Here is an 18,399-nt window from a genome sequence, read left to right as displayed (position 1 = left end):
GAACTAAGACCAGTACAAGACACAAAAGTAACTTTATATTTTACAAAATGAAATGATAAATCACTCATTGGAGTGTAACTCAAAAATGAATATTGTGCTATTGTAGCATAAAGTTCTTGCAAAACATCAGTTGAAACAGTCTGTTGAACCAGACGGAATACAATTAAAAGATACATAAAGTAGATATGCTTTCCAGCAGGATAGCTATTGACAGTTTGCTTATTCCAAAGTAGAAGGCTCAAGCAAGAAAGCCCCAAAGTAAGTCTCATATTCATTTACTGAAATATGGGTAAGCAAGTTTTTGGGAACTTCAGCATAAATTTTGTCTTCAGCATCAAGCTGAAAGGCTCCAGCCTGGTAGGTTGAAGTGGTCAGAAAGTCATCAACCTTGGCTGGAGGCCTGACACAACTTTTCAGCAACTTCTCTGGTTTTGGGTAAAGGTTGTTTTTCCTTAAAATGGTGGCGCTGAATTGGTGAGGGAGATTGAAGGAGCCTTGCGACCATTTAAAGGTGACCTGGGCATAAATAAAGTAGACACCATTGGTGGGAATCACCAAATAGCCAGCTGCATCATACTTCATGTCGGACATGTTGAAAGCATGTCCTTTTGTGTGCTCAAAGAGCAGACGGCTTGAGGTATTCTGGAAATCTGCTAATAGGAAGACAAGCAAAGGATTGACATGAGTTTAGAATGTTAGAAATAACACAAAAATAAGACTTTTTTTTCATCTTGTTTCTAGAAGACCAATAATGTATACATCAAATTTATACACTCAGACCCAAAACTCGGTAAGAAAATCTTGAAAGAAAGGAAATGACTCAGCCGGTAAATGGGTCAACCATAGTGCTGGAGACACGCCTGCAATCTAACAAAGCTACACATCCCTGGTCACTTCTGAGCACAGGCAGATTATGAACGATTGGTCAGAACAAATGGTGAAATTATCTACAATGACGGTGTGTTAATGAATCTATTTCATACAGGCTTCAAGGTTTCAAAATGCCTCTGTATATTAGTTGACTTTTACGCTGATAGCAATCTTAAAACACGCCTATCAGATGTGCTGTAATCACACACTGTGGATTGTGCTTAGTGCAGAATGTTGCACAAGGATATGAGCAAGCATTCAAGCACATTCCTTCCACCCCATCATGGACACCACTACTGACATTTTATTCGATCAACAATCGTTCTGCATAAATAATCCCGAATTGCCCCAAAGTAGGAGTGAGTCTTTGGATTCGAGGCAGCCTTCCTACCCAAGTCAGACGCTGCAAGGTTTGACTCCCCCATGCTTCTGTCAGTCCTGGGCAGGGTAAACAAAGGCTGCTTGATTTTGACAGTTAGAGAAGTTTGACAGTTAGTCCTGTTTCATACATCCAATTCTGGCGGGTTGGGGTGGGGTAGAAATCTTCTAATTTCACTTATTATTTTTAAACTTGTGTCCTTTAGTTTTAGAACCTCAGAATGGTTACAGCACGGAAGTCCATTCGGCCCATCAAACCTGTGCCAACTCTCAGCTAGTCCCACTCCCCCACCTGTTCCCTATAACCCAGCAACTGTTTTTCCTTCACATACGTATCCACCTCCCTTTTGAAAGATAAGATTGACTCAGCCTCCACCACCCTGTCAGGCAGTGCATTCCAGAACCCAACTACTCGCCGTGTAAAAATGGTTTTTCTTACATTATCTATGGTTCTTTTGCCATGAGGTGACCTAGTCTCACTTACCAGGACTAACTGGTAAACTGTTCTAACTGTCAAAATCAAACAACCTTTTTTACATTTATATCATCTATGTATTAAAGAACAGGATACTAAGAAAACCTGCAGTCTTTCTCAGAATGAATCGGAATATAAATTCAACTTTCATTTTTCATATCTGTATTCTTTTTGATGTAACTGTTGACCAAAGTTCATCAGGACGTCACCCACGTCACTGTCACCCACCAACTGGCACGATGGTGGCAAGTCCAAGGCCCCATCAATAAAAATGCATTAACTAAAATTAAATGCCATTTAATACTGACCTGCGAGGGCAGTTAAATGAGCGATTGGCTTCTCTGCTCTCACCACTGGGCTCTTCAGTGTATCACTTCCAGTGGTCGGAAAGTCTGAAAATAGAGATTTTAAGATGGAACAGTTGTTCAAATCCTAGTCACCAATCAAACAAAAGTAACTAAAAGCTATGTTTCACATTACAAAACCTGATTTATTTATTTATTTTTCAAACTATTTTTTGTACTAGTGGTGCAGAGAATCTCTGGATGATATCACCTCACGCCTGTGGTCAAGCTATCCAATCACGTACGCGAGTTCTGTGCAACACTTCCTCAGAATAAAGGCAATTACACAAGAGTGAGAGAAAAACAAATGCATTTTATCATGATTAACAGCTATATAAATATGTTTTAATAGTTAATTTTCAACCAGTTTTAATTCCTTATGAACTACTGTGGAAGTATGTAAGTGGCTTGAGGATCTGTGTAGAGTGAATACTGTCTGCATTGTTCAGTGTGCATTTAGGCATGGTATAATCGCACTGAATCCTGTACTATAGGCTAGATTTTTTTTAATGGTAATCAGATAGGGTGTGAAACTTATCTGTTAAAAGAGTGATAAGCTAGTTATTATTTACACTGTTGCAGAATCCACAAACCCTTGCTTAATGCAGTGTTCTCTCCCTCCTTCTGTAAAGGAGAGGTGGGTTATAGTTCTCTGAGCACTGGCATCTCCCTAGTACCTAAATCATTCTTATCTGTGTTAGTAAGTGTGTAAGGTTATTCCATCAAGCGTGGAGAGATGAGCATTACAACTAAACCTGCGATTTTCACCCGGGCAGCTAGTACTTATTTAAATATGACAAAAACTGAGACGAAAACCATAGAATTTTCTTTTACTTACTAGAAAAGGTGATATTCTTCATCTTTGTCAACACTTGATTGTTTATGTCCTACAAAACAATTGGTCACATTGTATCAAACTTCTGCATTATCCAACCATTTTTTCACAGAAAGGATTTAGGAAAGGGATTACTTTTAATGTTGGGGATTTTAAAACCAACAAGATAATTTTTTCAAGAAACACCTAGACAAAAGCATTTGAGTCAGAAGGTTGTGGGTTCAAGTCCCACTCCAGAGACTTGAACACAAAAATCTAGGCTGCCACTCCTGAGGGGCAGCAGTGCTGAGGGAGCGCCGCACTGTCAGAGGTGCTGTCTTTTGGATGAGATGTTAAACTGAGGCCGCGACTGCTCTCTAAGGAGGACGTAAAAGATCCCATGGCACTATTTCGAAGAAGAACAGGGGACGTATCCCTGGTGTCCTGGGGCCAATATTTATCCCTCGATCCACATGGCAAAAACAGATTATCTGGTCATTATTACATTGCTGTGGGTGGGAGCTTGCTGTGTGCAATTGACTGCTGCAGTTTCTTCATTACAACAGTGACTACACTCCAAATGTACTTAATTGGCTGTAAAGCACTTTGGGATATCCTGGGATCATGAAAGACGCTATATAAATGCAAGTCTTTCTTTTCTTTAGTTTGCCTGGATATTTTGAAAACAACCTGTTGGAAAACTTTAGAACTCTGTTGGTCTGTGGCACAGTGCGAAAGGGTTTTAAAAGCAGCGTGGCCTTTGCAAGGTGCACAGGCCATCAGGCAACGAAAGGCTGCAGAGAGAAGGTTCTGTTCAAGTGAAGTAAAGCAACAACTTGAAGTGGGACAGCATCACATGTTTTTTATTTTGCATCATTATGCGAATATAAGTTGCAGCGAGTGAACCAAACAACTCTGATCATCTCGCTTGCTCTGCACATTTAACCTTGCTGCAATTATGATTTAAACCAAATTTCATCTCTAGTGCTGTTAACTCTGTCTGTTTTCCGAGAGATTGCAAAAGACATGAGTATCCAGTTGAGATTGCGAGATGATGCTATGGTTGCATCCTCACCTTGTGCTATTGTACAAGTAGAATTAGGGCAGAGCGAGTCAACTTCCATTAGGGTAAGGCACGCTAAAGGTATCTATAGCAGACCTGAATCATGTAACAATTTACTTACTTAACTCACCAAAGAAACACCCCCCCCACCATCTATGTTCTCCTTCAATACAGCCAAAAGCTTGGAGAATATAAAATGAAAGAGAATGTGCCTACCTCCTTGAGCACATCGATGTAGAAGAAAATGAAGCCACACATACTTGCTATTGCAAGCCACTGCAGAATAATGAGAACAGTGAGAAGCAATGAGCTGCAACTACTCTTTCCAGCCAGCGTGTTCTTAGAGTTCCTGAACATCAAGTCTCCGGGATCCATACAGGTGGTCTTCTGCATTTTGAAAACACGACTATTCGCTTTTTGAGACTTGAGTCACTTTTGTGGATGGCTTTCCCCCAAGGCTCCAGGGGGCTTTATAAACCTTAATCAGTGTGTGACGTGCTGGAAATCTCCCACCCGGACTTTACATTCACGAATGAGTAAAATTTCAGTTGATGAGGAGATTAGATTGTTAGTAAAGATGCACCAATAGTGACTGCTGTCACCGTGATATAATCTTGTTTACCTGGGGTAAGTAACTTCCTCACTTTTAAAAATGGTAAACTATTGTGTTAATGGTTTTGATTTCAAACATTTGTGGTGTTCCTAAACTTTTCTTCAGGAGAAAAAATGGGTAATTTTGCTAATAGTCCTAAAATGTTCGCAACTTTTTAACACAAATTATATATCTTGTAGCTTAAGGTAAAAGTCATGTATTTTAATGTATGCAAATACAGGTATGTGATAAATGACATGAAGGATTATGTTTGCAGATTTCAAGATGGTTGATTTTTTAAAAACTTATATACAAATATCTATCTCTGGAATGTTTTAATTTGCATGTGTGTCAGAAAGGCACTATATAAAGGCAAGTTGTTCTTTTAACTCATCACCTGTTACTGCACAATGTGCTGAATGGATTCTCACAAATTGCTCAAAATGCTTTCTGAAAAGAAACTTTTCCTTGGAAACTAACATTTCTACATTTCAAATTAAAGGTTGAAATAAAATTTTAAAAGATTTAAAAGATTTCATGATAAGATTAAATTTATTCATAAAATTGTCTTCTGAAGTCTTCGTTAAAGGTTCACTTGACAGCCTTTTCCCAAATACCTGGGCTGGGCTTTGATATTTTCTCCCAGAACTCTGATGATTTGCGCTGAATTTGCATTGGGCAGTCTGAGCACTTACAATATATTTAATTACAACAACAACAACTTATCTTTATATAGCACCCTTAACGTAGTGAAACGTCCCAAGGCGCTTCACAGAAGTATTCTGAGCTAAAAAAAATTTGACACCGAGCCACATAAGTAGAAATTAGCGCAGGTGACCAAAAGCTTGGTCAAAGAGGTAGGTTTTAAGGAGCATCTTGAGGGAGGGAAGAGAGGCAGAGAGGTTTAGGGAGGAAGTTCCAGAGCTTGGGGCCCAGGCAACAGAAGACACTGCCACCGATGGTTGAGTGATTATAATCAGGGAAGGTCAAGAGGACATAATTAGAGGAGCGCAGACATCTCGGGGGGCTTATAGGGCTAAAGGAGATTACAGAGATGGGGAGGGGCGAGGTCATAGAGGAATTTGAAAATAAGGATGAGAATTTTGAAATTGAGGCGTGCTTAATCAGAAGCCAATGTAGGTCAGCAAGCACAGGTGTAATGGATGAGCGGGACTTGGTGCGAGTTAGGACATGAGCAGCTGAGTTTTGGATCACCTCTAGTTTACTTAATGTAGAATGTAGAAACATAGAAAATAGGTGCAGGAGCAGGCCATTCAGCCCTTCTAGCCTGCACCGCCATTCAACGAGTTCATGGCTGAACATGAAACTTCAGTACCCACTTCCTGCTTTCACGCCATACCCCTTGATCCCCCGAGTAGTAAGGACTTCATCTAACTCCCTTTTGAATATATTTAGTGAATTGGCCTCAACTACTTCCTGTGGTAGAGAATTCCACAGGTTCACCACTCTCTGGGTGAAGAAGTTTCTCCTTATCTCGGTCCTAAATGGCTTACCCCTTATCCTTAGACTGTGACCCCTGGTTCTGGACTTCCCCAACATTGGGAACATTCTTCCTGCATCCAACCTGTCCAAACCCGTCAGAATTTTAAACGTTTCTATGAGGTCCCCTCTCACTCTTCTGAACTCCAGTGAATACAAGCCCAGTTGATTCAGTCTTTCTTGATAGGTCAGTCCCACCATCCCGGGAATCAGTCTGGTGAATCTTCGCTGCACTCCCTCAACAGCAAGTATGTCCTTCCTCAAGTTAGGAGACCAAAACTGTACACAATACTCCAGGTGTGGCCTCACCAAGGCCCTGTACAACTGTAGCAACACCTCCCTGCCCCTGTACTCAAATCCCCTCGCTATGAAGGCCAACATGCCATTTGCTTTCTTAACCGCCTGCTGTACCTGCATGCCAACCTTCAATGACTGATGTACCATGACACCCAGGTCTCGTTGCACCTTCCCTTTTCCTAATCTGTCACCATTCAGATAATAGTCTGTCTCTCTGTTTTTACCACCAAAGTGGATAACCTCACATTTATCCACATTATACTTCATCTGCCACGCATTTGCCCACTCACCTAACCTATCCAAGTCACTCTGCAGCCTCATAGCATCCTCCTCGCAGCTCACACTGCCACCCAACTTAGTGTCATCCGCAAATTTGGAGATACTACATTTAATCCCCTCGTCTAAATCATTAATGTACAATGTAAACAGCTGGGGCCCCAGCACAGAACCCTGCGGTACCCCACTAGTCACTGCCTGCCATTCCGAAAAGTACCCATTTACTCCTACTCTTTGCTTCCTGTCTGACAACCAGTTCTCAATCCACGTCAGCACACTACCCCCAATCCCATGTGCTTTAACTTTGCACATTAATCTCCTGTGTGGGACCTTGTCGAAAGCCTTCTGAAAGTCCAAATATACCACATCAACTGGTACTCCTTTGTCCACTTTATTGGAAACATCCTCAAAAAATTCCAGAAGATTTGTCAAGCATGATCTCCCTTTTACAAATCCATGCTGACTTGGACCTATCATGTCACCATTTTCCAAATGCGCTGCTATGACATCCTTAATAATTGATTCCATCATTTTACCCACTACTGAGGTCAGGCTGACCGGTCTATAATTCCCTGCTTTCTCTCTCCCTCCTTTTTTAAAAAGTGGGGTTACATTGGCTACCCTCCACTCGATAGGAACTGATCCAGAGTCAATGGAATGTTGGAAAATGACTGTCAATGCATCCGCTATTTCCAAGGCCAACTCCTTAAGTACTCTGGGATGCAGTCCATCAGGCCCTGGGGATTTATCGGCCTTCAATCCCATCAATTTCCCCAACACAATTTCCCGACTAATAAAGATTTCCCTCAGTTCCTCCTCCTTAATAGACCCTCTGACCACTTTTATATCCGGAAGGTTGTTTGTGTCCTCCTTAGTGAATACTGAACCAAAGTACTTGTTCAATTGGTCTGCCATTTCTTTGTTCCCCGTTATGACTTCCCCTGATTCTGACTGCAGGGGACCTACGTTTGTCTTTACTAACCTCTTTCTCTTTACATACCTATAGAAACTTTTGCAATCCGCCTTAATGTTCCCTGCAAGCTTCTTCTCGTACTCCATTTTCCCTGCCCTAATCAAACCCTTTGTCCTCCTCTGCTGAGTTCTAAATTTCTCCCAGTCCCCAGGTTCGCTGCTATTTCTGGCCAATTTGTATGCCACTTCCTTGGCTTTAATACTATCCCTGATTTCCCTAGATAGCCACGGTTGAGCCACCTTCCCTTTTTTATTTTTACGCCAGACAGGAATGTACAATTGTTGTAATTCATCCATGCGTTCTCTAAATGTCTGCCATTGCCCATCCACAGTCAACCCCTTAAGTATCATTAGCCAATCTATCTTAGCCAATTCATGCCTCATACCTTCAAAGTTACCCTTCTTTAAGTTCTGGACCATGGTCTCTGAATTAACTGTTTCATTCTCCATCCTAATGCAGAATTCCACCATATTATGGTCACTCTTCCCCAAGGGGCCTCGCACAATGAGATTGCTAATTAATCCTCTCTCATTACACAACACCCAGTCTAAGATGGCCTCCCCCCTAGTTGGTTCCTCGACATATTGGTCTAGAAAACCATCCCTTATGCATTCCAGGAAATCCTCCTCCACCGTATTGCTTCCAGTTTGGCTAGCCCAATCTATGTGCATATTAAAGTCACCCATTATAACTGCTGCACCTTTATTGCATGCACTCCTAATTTCCTGTTTGATGCCCTCCCCAACATCACTACTACTGTTTGGAGGTCTGTACACAACTCCCACTAACGATTTTTGCCCTTTAGTGTTCTGCAGCTCTACCCATATAGATTCCACATCATCCAAGCTAATGTCTTTCCTAACTATTGCATTAATCTCCTCTTTAACCAGCAATGCTACCCCACCTCCTTTTCCTTTTATTCTATCCTTCCTGAATGTTGAATACCCCTGGATGTTGAGTTCCCAGCCCTGATCATCCTGGAGCCACATGTAGGAGGCTAGCCAGGAGTGTGTTGGAATAGTCAAGTCTAGAGGTAACAAAGGCATGGATGAGGGCTTCAGCAGTGGATGAGCTGAGGCAAGGGTGGCGATGGGCAATGTTATGGAGTTGCAAATAGGCGGTCTTATAAGGGGCCGCCCATTTAAAACTAAGATGAGGAGGAATTTCTTCTCTCTGAGGGCTGTAAATCTGTGGAATTCGCTGCCTCAGAGAGCTATGGAAGCTGGGACATTGAATAAATTTAAGACAGAAATAGACAGTTTCTTAAATGATAAGGGGATAAGGAGTTATGGAGAGCGGGCAGGGAAGTGGAGCTGAGTCCATGATCGGATCAGCCATGATCTTATTAAATGGCGGAGCAGGCTCGAGGGGCCGAATGGCCTACTCCTGCTCCTATTTCTTATGTTCTTATGTTCTTATTTGTTCAGCGGATATGTGGTCGAAAGCTCATTTCAGGGTCAAATATGAGACCAAGGTTGATAACAGTGTAGTTCAGCCTCAGACAGAAGTTGGGGAGAGGGATGGTGTCAGTGTTGAGGGAATGGAGTTTGTAGCGGAGACCAGGATGATTTAATACTGTTCAATCAGCTCTATTGATGAAATGTTGTTATTTAAGCCAGAATTTTCCAGGGGTCAGCGGGCAGGAGCGGTGGCGGGTCAAGTGGGAAAGTGTTTTGTTTTGACCCCGCTGTTAACCCGCCACCACACACCTTTGTCAATGTTGGGTCTGTCAGCGCTGTCAGTGAATGACCCAACAGGCAGTGGCGGGCAACCCACCTCTTCTCATTAACATCTAGTTGACAGATCATTAACTGGCTGTTTTAACTTACCTTTTCACTTTAACTTCATGGCCACGGGAACCACATCGTAAAGCAGCCCTACAATCTCCAAGCAATTCCTTTTCACACTTGTTGTGTATCTGTAAAGCATGCACTCCCATGTTCCACCACCAGGGAGCTCATCTCCTGAAGTCCTAAGGGATCCCAGCATCTCTTGGGAGCACTGTATATAAGTCGGCCCCTACGGCCTGTTCCTCACTCGAGTGTCTTATTAAAGACTGAGGTCACTGTTACTTTAACCTCCCTGTGTGCAGCCTCATCTGTGTTAGGAACACAATAACACTGATCACCATTACAGGGGTAACCGTTGTGTCTCACCATTCATTGCAACTCACGAAGCCACTTCCAACGGTGCACACAAATCTGTCCAAGAACACAATGTGTTGAAAATAAAGATTTCAATGTTTGACAGCACATTAACAGAAACTTTACATGGACTTGCCATAAAACACCCAGGTTGCTCCCTTATGCGTTGTTCGTTGGTATGATTGCACTAGGATGTGGGTGAGTGTGAGGGCTGGCTAGTGTGGATGTGATGCTGTGGATAGAGAGAGAGGGATGGGTGGAGGTGCAAGGTTAGTTGGTATGAATAAGGATGTGCAGGAGTAGGGTAGGGATGCCTGAGAGATGGGGATGTGATGAGAAGCACAGCAGATTGAAGGTGAGTGTGGCTTTGTAAAAGAAAGAAGAATGACTTGCATTTAAATAGGGCCTTTCACATCCACCAGACGTCCCAAAGTGCTTTAAAGCCAATGAAGTCAAAGCGAGTGAGGTCACTGTTGCAATGTAAGAAACGTCACAGTCTTTCAACACAGCAAGCTCCCACAAACAGCAATATGATAATGACCAGAGAATCTGTTTTTGTTATGTTGATTGAGGGATAGATATTGGCCAGGACACCAGGGATAACTCCCCCACTCTTCTTTGAAATAGTGTCATGGGATCTTTTACATCCACCTGAGAGAACAGATGGAGCCTCAGTTTAATGTCTCATCCAAAAGACAGCACCTCCGACAGTGCAGCACTTCCCTCAGTACTGCATGTTTCGCGATCTAATTGAAATGTTTGCAGCACTGCAGCCAGATCCTCCTAATGACATCCTCTGCAATGTACAAACAGGCTGTGTTGGTGTCCTAGGGAGGTCTCCTGCCCAAAGGAAGAGAAGAAAACCTCCCTGTTGGGGAGGGAGGGAGTCATTGGATAACCTGAGTGTAGCCTTGCCCCTCTATGCAGTGATTGTTGGCTTTTGCAGCACTTCAATGCTGTAGAACACTGACAGCACAAATGTCAAAATAAAGTTGGCCCTTTCAGGAAACCGGCTGATGACGCATCATGAATGACGTCACCAGACCTGCTTCCTCTAATTGGACCAGGAAACGTGCTGGCCAGGCCCCCTCAAGGGACAATCATTTTAGACAGCCGGATGGAGCCAGCAGTGGGGTCGGGACCCGCCACCATCATTGCCCGCCCTGGACGTGTCGAGGTGAGCAAAATGCCAGCCTTAGATTCTCGCAGTTTCTGCAATGGCAACCAATTTATGCACAGCAAAGCCACAAACACCGACGATGTAAATCACCACCTAATCTGTTTTTAGTGATGCTGGGTGAGGGATACGTGTTAGCCAGAACACCAGGAGAATTTCTCTGCTCCTTGTCAAGTAGTGCCATGGGATTACTGCCATCTGCCCAAGAGGGCAGACAAGGCCTCAGTTAAACATCTCGTCTGAAAGACAGGACCTCCAAAAGTGTAGCACTCCCTCAGTACTGCACTGGTCAGCCGAGATTATAGTCTCCAGTCTCTGAAATGGACCTCATGCCCATGTCTTTCGAACTCAGAGGGGAGAGTGCGAGCACTGAGCCAAGGCTGATAATGTTAGATATCAACATTATGTATGTATTTTGTTTTTAAAACAGAGAGGCTCTGTGCATATTTGTGTGTGCAGAAGAACATAAGAAATAGGAGCAGGAGTAGCTCATTTATCTACTCAAGCCTGCCACGCCATTTAATACGATCATGGCTGATCTGACCATGGACTCAGCTCCACTTCCCTGCCGACTCCCCATAACCACCCTTATCGGTTAAGAAACTGTCTATCTCCGCCTTAAATATATTCAATGACCCAGCCTTCACAGCTCTCTGGGGCAGAGAATTCCACAGATTTACAACCCTCTGAGAGAAGAAATTCCTCCTCATCTCAGTTTTAAATGGGCGGCCCCTTATTCTATGTCCCCTAGTTTTAGTTTCCCCTATGAGTGGAAATATCCTCTCTGCATCCACCTTGTCGAGCCCCCTCATTATCATATAAGTTTCAATAAGATCACCTCTCATTCTTCTGAACTCCAATGTGTATAGACCTAACCTACTCAACCTATCCTCATAAGTCAACCATCTCATCTCCAGAATCAACCTAGTGAACCTTCTCTGAACAGCCTCCAATGCAAGTATATCCTTTTGTAAATGCAGAGACCAAAACTGTATGCAGTACTCCAGATGTGGCCTTACCAATACCCTGTACATTTGTAGTAGAACTTCTCTGCTTTTATACTCTATCCTCCTTGCAATAAAGGCCAACATTCCATTTGCCTTCCTGGTTACTTGCTGCACCTGCATAATAACTTTTTGTGTTTCATGCACAAGGACCCCCAGACCCCTCTGTACTGCAGCACTTTGCAATTTTTCTCCATTTAAATTATAATTTGCTTTTCTATTATTTCTGCCAAAGTGGATAACCTCACATTTTCCCACATTATACTTCATCTGCCAAATGTTGCCCACTCACTTAGCCTGTCTATATCCCTTTGCAGATTTTTCAGTCCTCCTCACAATTTGCTTTCCCACCCATTTTTGTATCATCAGCAAACTTGGCTACAATACATTCGGTCCCTTCATCCAAGTCATTAATATAGATTGTAAATAGTTGAGGACCCAGCACCGATCCCTGCGGCACCCCACTAGTCACTGTTTGCCAATCAGAAAATGACCCATTTATCCCGACTCTGTTTTCTGTTGGTTAGCCAATCCTCTATCCTCTATCCATGCTAATATATTACCCCCAACCCCATGAACTTTTATCTTGTGCAGTAATCTCTTATGTGGCACCTTATCGAATGCCTTCTGGAAATCCAAATACACTACATCCACTGGTCCCCCCTTGTCCACCCTGCTCATTACATCCCCAGAGAACTCCAGCAAATTTGATAAACATGATTTCTCTTTCATAAAACTATGCTGACTCTGCTTGATTGAATTATAATTTTCCAAATGTCCTGCTACTGCTTCCTTAATAATGGACTCCAGCATTTTCCCAACGACAGATGTTAGGCTAACTGGTCTATAGTTTCCTGCTTTCTGTCTGCCTCCTTTTTAAATAGGAGCATGAGAGAATGTGAAGTAAGACAGATTACTGATTACAAAACTGTTTTTTAGCTTTTGTTCTACAAACTTCAGAAAGTGCACTAAGCGCGTAGAAAGGAAGATGTTTCTTACTCATTGTAATTGTATTTGTTTTTCATTAGAAAAATGAATTTTGAAGGGAATAACCTCTGCGTATCTTACCTGATTGTCATCTGTATTTTGTCGATTGTTAGAATATCGCCTGTATTAAGCTAATAGTTAGCAAATGTAAACAATGCAATTGCTATCAGCTATCAGACAGAGTAACGTACACACAGAATGTTTTATCTTACTGTTCCAAATGAAATAAAACATGAATTGAATCTTTAATGTTCTAATTGCCATTTGTGTTTTGTTGCTAGCTAGTAATTAACTTATAACTGAGAGACCGAGAGAGATAGATACAGAGAGGTTCAGGCTGACAGAGATACACAGAAACACAGAAAATAGGTGCAGGAGTAGGCCATTCGGCCTTTCGAGCCTGCACTATCATTCAATAAGATCATGGCTGATCATTCACCTCAGTACCCCTTTCCTGCTTTCTCTCCATACCCTTTGATCCCTTTAGCCGTAAGGGCCATATCTAACTCCCTCTTGAATATATCCAATGAACTGGCCTCAACAACTCTCTGTGGCAGGGAATTCCACAGGTTAACAACTCTCTGAGAGAAGAAGTTTCTCCTCATCTCAGTCCTAAATGGCCTAACCCTTATCCTTAGACGGTGTCCCCTGGTTCTGGACTTCCCCAACATCGGGAACATTCTTCCTGCATCTAACCTGTCCAGTCCTGTCAGAATTTTATATGTTTCTATGAGATCCCCTCTCATCCTTCTAAACTCCAGTGAATACAGGCCCAGTCGATCCAGTCTCTCCTCATATGTCAGTCCAGCCATCCCGGGAATCAGTCTGGTGAACCTTCGCTGCACTCCTTCAATAGCCAGAACGTCCTTCCTCAGATTAGGAGGCCAAAACGGAACACAATATTCCTGGTGAGGCTTCACCAAGGCCCTGTACAACTGCAGTAAGACCTCCCTGCTCCTATACTCAAATCTCCTAGCTATTAAGGCCAACATAACATTTGCCTTCTTCACCGCCTGCTGTACCTGCATGCCAACTTTCAATGACTAATGTACCATGACACCCAGGTCTCATTGCACTTCCCCTTTTTCTAATCTGCCGTCATTCAGATAATATTCTGCCTTTGTGTTTTTGCCCCCAAAGTGGATAACCTCACATTTATCCACATTATACTGCATCTGCCATGCATTTGTTCACTCACCTAACCTGTCCAAGTCACCCTGCAGCCTCTTAGCGTCCTCCTCACAGCTCACACCGCCACCCAGCTTAGTGTCATCTGCAAACTTGGAGATATTACACTCAATTCCTTCATCTAAATCATTAATGTATATTGTGAATAGCTGGGGTCCCAGCACTCAACCTTATGGCACTCCACTTGTCACTGCCTGCCATTCTGAAAAGGACCCATTTATCCCAACTCTCTGCTTCCTATCTGCCAACCAGTTCTCTATCCACGTCAGTACATTACCCCCAATACCATGTGCTTTCACAAAACATTAAATTCAATGATTACAGAGATTCCCAAGGAAGTCAAAAGCCAATGCTGCCAAGCATGGGACATCCCTCACCGCAGCCCATTGCCATGAGACCCAGTGGGGAGAAATTCACAGTTTGCACCTCCCGTTAGCACCCCCGGCACCCCACATCCGTGGTCGCGTAGTGGAGGCCCCTCACACCACTGCAGGGCTTGCAGCGTGCTGTCCCCTTCAATGGAAGAGGAGTTCCCTGTGCTTGCGCCAGCCAGAGAGATCGCGTAGCGCTGAAGAAATTGCGTGCTTACTGCTCTGGTCCCGCCTCCGAGAGGAAGTGGAATGCCCGACATTGCGCTCTACTTCATCTCTGGGGCGATAACCCCAATTTCACAGCCAGGGCGGGACTTGCACGCCAGGCGCAGGAAGTCCCACCTCGACTCGGTTACCGCCTCCAAACGAGGCGATATTGAATTTCGACCCTCAGGAATGTACAATTGAACCAAGCCTCACATTCCTACTCCCAGTTGGCTAAGTCCCATCTTCGAATCCTGTTTCAGCTGAGGACTGCAGTTGGCAATGATCCCTGTGTACTATGCCTCGGAAGAATGACAAGTTCTTATCTAAATATATGCTTCCAAATTCGATGTTACATCAGCAGACATTAGATCATGGGATACGGCAGTTGACAAGTATGAGAAGCATAGTATGAAATCTAAAATATCATGTTTGAAGTGGTTTACTACGATAGTTCCCTCATGCTCAGCATCAAAGGTCACTTGCGTAAATGAGTTCCTAATTCCCAACAACTCCAAAAATGTATCTTTATATTTCAAATATCTGATAATGTAACGAGCACTGGGATCGACCAGAAACTACTATCACTGTCTTTAACATTCTCAATAAATCACAAGACCTCTTTTGATTTCTTGCAATTCAGAAAGCAGTCGAATAAACATTCAGTCAATTCATGGCTTAGGCTATAAACTATCGGACAGGTTCATCAATAATAAACAATAGCAAAGACAAAACAGCATCTTACAATAACATAATACTTCGTGCAGCTTAATCATTCATGGAATAAACTAGCTGAGTCATTGGGGAAGCTGTTTTGCGACCACTTTAATTCAAGGTAACCAGCACCTTTAATCTTCAAATTTAGATTTGTGAAGCATTAACAATTATTAGGTAGTCAATAGACTCTGAAGAGGTACCACTAGATTGGACTAGAGACACAAAAAACATTCCAGAAATAATGGAGATCAAGGGTCTACAGAGAAGGGTCTACACTTATACAGAGAGAGAGTATAAGTAAAGACTTGATACTGGAGAAATTAATGGGACTAAGTGGCGACAAATCCCCTGGACCCGACGACCTGCATCCTCGGGTTTTAAAAGAGGGAACCTCAGAGATAGTGGATGCACTGGTATTAATCTTCCAGAATTCCCTAGATTCTAGAACAGTTGCCAAGGATTGCAAGGTAGCAAATATAACCCTGTCATTTAAGAAAGGATGAAGTGAAAAAACAGTGGGCCAGTTAGCCTCACATCAGTAGTAGGCAAAATTCTTGAATCCATTATTAGGGATGTGGTAACAAGACACTTAGAAAATAGTCATATGATTAGGCAGAGTCAACATGGTTTTATGAAATCGTGTTTAACAAACCTGTTAGAGTTTCTTTGAAGATGTAACTAACAGGATAGATAAGAGGGAACCAGTGGATGTCGTGTATTTGGATTTTCAAAAAGCACTCGATAAGGTGCCACACAAAAGGTTACTACATAAAATTAGGACTCATGGGATTGTGGGTAATATATTAGCATGGATTGAAGACTGGTTAATGGACAGAAAACAGAGTAGGAGTAAACAGGACTTTTTCGGGTTGGCAGGCTGTAACTAGCGGGATACCATAAGGATCGGTGCTGGGGCCTCAGCTATTCACAATCATATTAATGACTTAGATGAAGGGAACAAGTGTAATGTTTCCAAGTTTGCTGATGATACAAAGTTAGGTGGGAAAATAAGCTGTGAGGAGGATGCAAAGAGGCTGCAGAGAGATATAGATAGGTTGACTGAGTGGGCAAGAACATGGCAAATGGAATTCAACGTGGGGAAGTGTGAAATTACCCACTTTGGTAGGAAAAACAAAAAAGCAGAATATTTTTTGAATGGGGAGGGACTGGGAAATATTTACATTCAGAGGGACCTGGGGGTCCTTGTACATGAATCACAGAAAGTTGACATGCAGGTACAGCAAGCAATTAGGAAAGCAGATGGTACGTTAGCTTTTGTTACAAAGGGATTAGAGCAAAAGAGTAAAGAAGTCTTACTATAATTATACAGGACATTGCCAAGGCCATACCTAGAGTACCATGCACAGTTCTGGTCTCTTTACCCAAAGAAAGACATACTTGCCTTAGAGGCAGTGCAACGAAGTTTAACTAGACTGGTTCCTGGGATGAGGGGATTGCCCTAGGAGGAGAGATTAAGTAGACTGGGCCTATATTCCCTAGAGTTTAGAGGAACAAGAGGTTAAAACATACAAAATATTTAAGGGGCTTGACAGGATTAATGCTGAGAAATGTTTCCCTGGGCTGGGGAGTCTTGAACACAGGGTCACAGTCTCAGAATAAGGGGTTGGTCATTTAGGGCTGAGATGAGGAGAAATTTCTTCACTCAAAAGGTTGTGAATCTTTAGAATTCTCTACCCCAGAGAGCTGTGCATGCTCAGTCATTGAGTATATTCAAGATGGAGGTCGATATATTTTTGGGAACAAAGGGAATTAAGGGATATGGATGGGGATACTGCAGGAAGGTGGAGTTGAGGTGGAAACGAGACGATCAGCCATGGTCTTGTTAAATGGTGGAGCAGGCTCAAAGAGCTAAATGGCCTACTCCACTCCTAATTCTTGTGTTATTATGTTATTTTCTTATAATATAGGCTAATGTGTACTCATATTCCAAAAAGAGTGGCAAAACAGACATAGGCAACTAAAGACCTATCAGTCTTACTTCAATTCTGTGTAAAATAATTGATTTTCAGGAGTAACTTTCTGTGTAACACTATCTAATAAACTGCAGTGAACACCACTTTAGTTGTGGAAGATCCTGTTTGATTAATCTCTGATTTCCGAGAGGAAGCAACACGTGAGTGCAATAAGTACTATAATGTTGTGTGCTTAGACTTGCAAAAGGCAACTGATAAAATTCCACACAAAAGGTCACTCGTTAAGTTCTGCGCAATGGGGATTGAGGTGAAATCTGAGAATGAGTAAGAAGTTAGCTGATGGGTAGAAAATAACGGGTTCTGGTTAAAGGATTAGCCTTGCTGTGGCGGGTGGGGTGGGAAGCACTGGCCGGAATCTTACCAGCCCAGCGAATGCGAGTTTGGAGGCGAGCCCGCTGTCAAAATGACCATGAGTGACAGTGGGGCAGAAGTCAACACTGAACCCGCCTCCTAACAAACTTCCAAAATACCGGCTCTGGCTGCGGATTGCCATCTCGGTACTAAGCGGCGTATCAGGCAATTGTGCTAGCTAACGATTATTTTACCAGGTCCAGCCCCAACACCAACATCACTATGCACACCAGCATCACCAACAGCACCTTGGCCCTCAGAATCCCACCACGATCAGCCCCAACATCAGCAGCACCAACAACACCAACCTTCTCCACAAGCACAGGACACAGGGCATCAGCACCTGACCACATTGCTGCCCGGGAGGCCAGGGATGGCCTTACCATGGCCAGATTTACTTCACTTGATGCTGTACACACTGGCTACCACATGGTGCACCAGGTTGGCACCACCCCCACACCAACACCATAAAGCATCCCTACAATGCCCAAGCCATTCCTTTCACACTCATCACCATTGTGGGAAGGCGGGTGGGGGGAGTAACGTTATGTCTCACCATTCACTGCAACTCACTAAGCCACTTCCAAAGGAGCACACAAATCTGTCCAAGAAGGCAAAGTGTTGAAAATATAGATTTCAACGTTTCACATCACATTAGCAGAAATGCTACATTAGCATTG

The 18,399-nt window shown here is 43.0% G+C and overlaps 1 protein-coding gene across 1 annotated transcript; it reads right to left on the bottom strand.

Annotated features, from left to right (window-relative positions):
* Positions 1–219: 219 nt before the first annotated feature.
* On the bottom strand, positions 220–17,861 carry LOC139232735 (tumor necrosis factor ligand superfamily member 15-like). Its single transcript, XM_070863244.1, has 5 exons — positions 17,730–17,861; positions 4,161–4,220; positions 2,906–2,954; positions 2,032–2,115; positions 220–653 (listed from the first exon to the last, which is right to left on the bottom strand). Exons 1-5 carry the CDS (start codon positions 17,859–17,861, stop codon positions 220–222), a joined length of 759 nt encoding a protein of 252 aa, XP_070719345.1.
* Positions 17,862–18,399: the final 538 nt, after the last annotated feature.

The sequence above is a fragment of the Pristiophorus japonicus genome, chromosome 20 (genome assembly GCF_044704955.1).
Source record: "Pristiophorus japonicus isolate sPriJap1 chromosome 20, sPriJap1.hap1, whole genome shotgun sequence".
NCBI lineage: Eukaryota > Metazoa > Chordata > Chondrichthyes > Pristiophoridae > Pristiophorus > Pristiophorus japonicus.
Note: the sequence above shows the minus strand (reverse complement) of the source record. Positions and strands in the feature narration are given on the sequence as shown.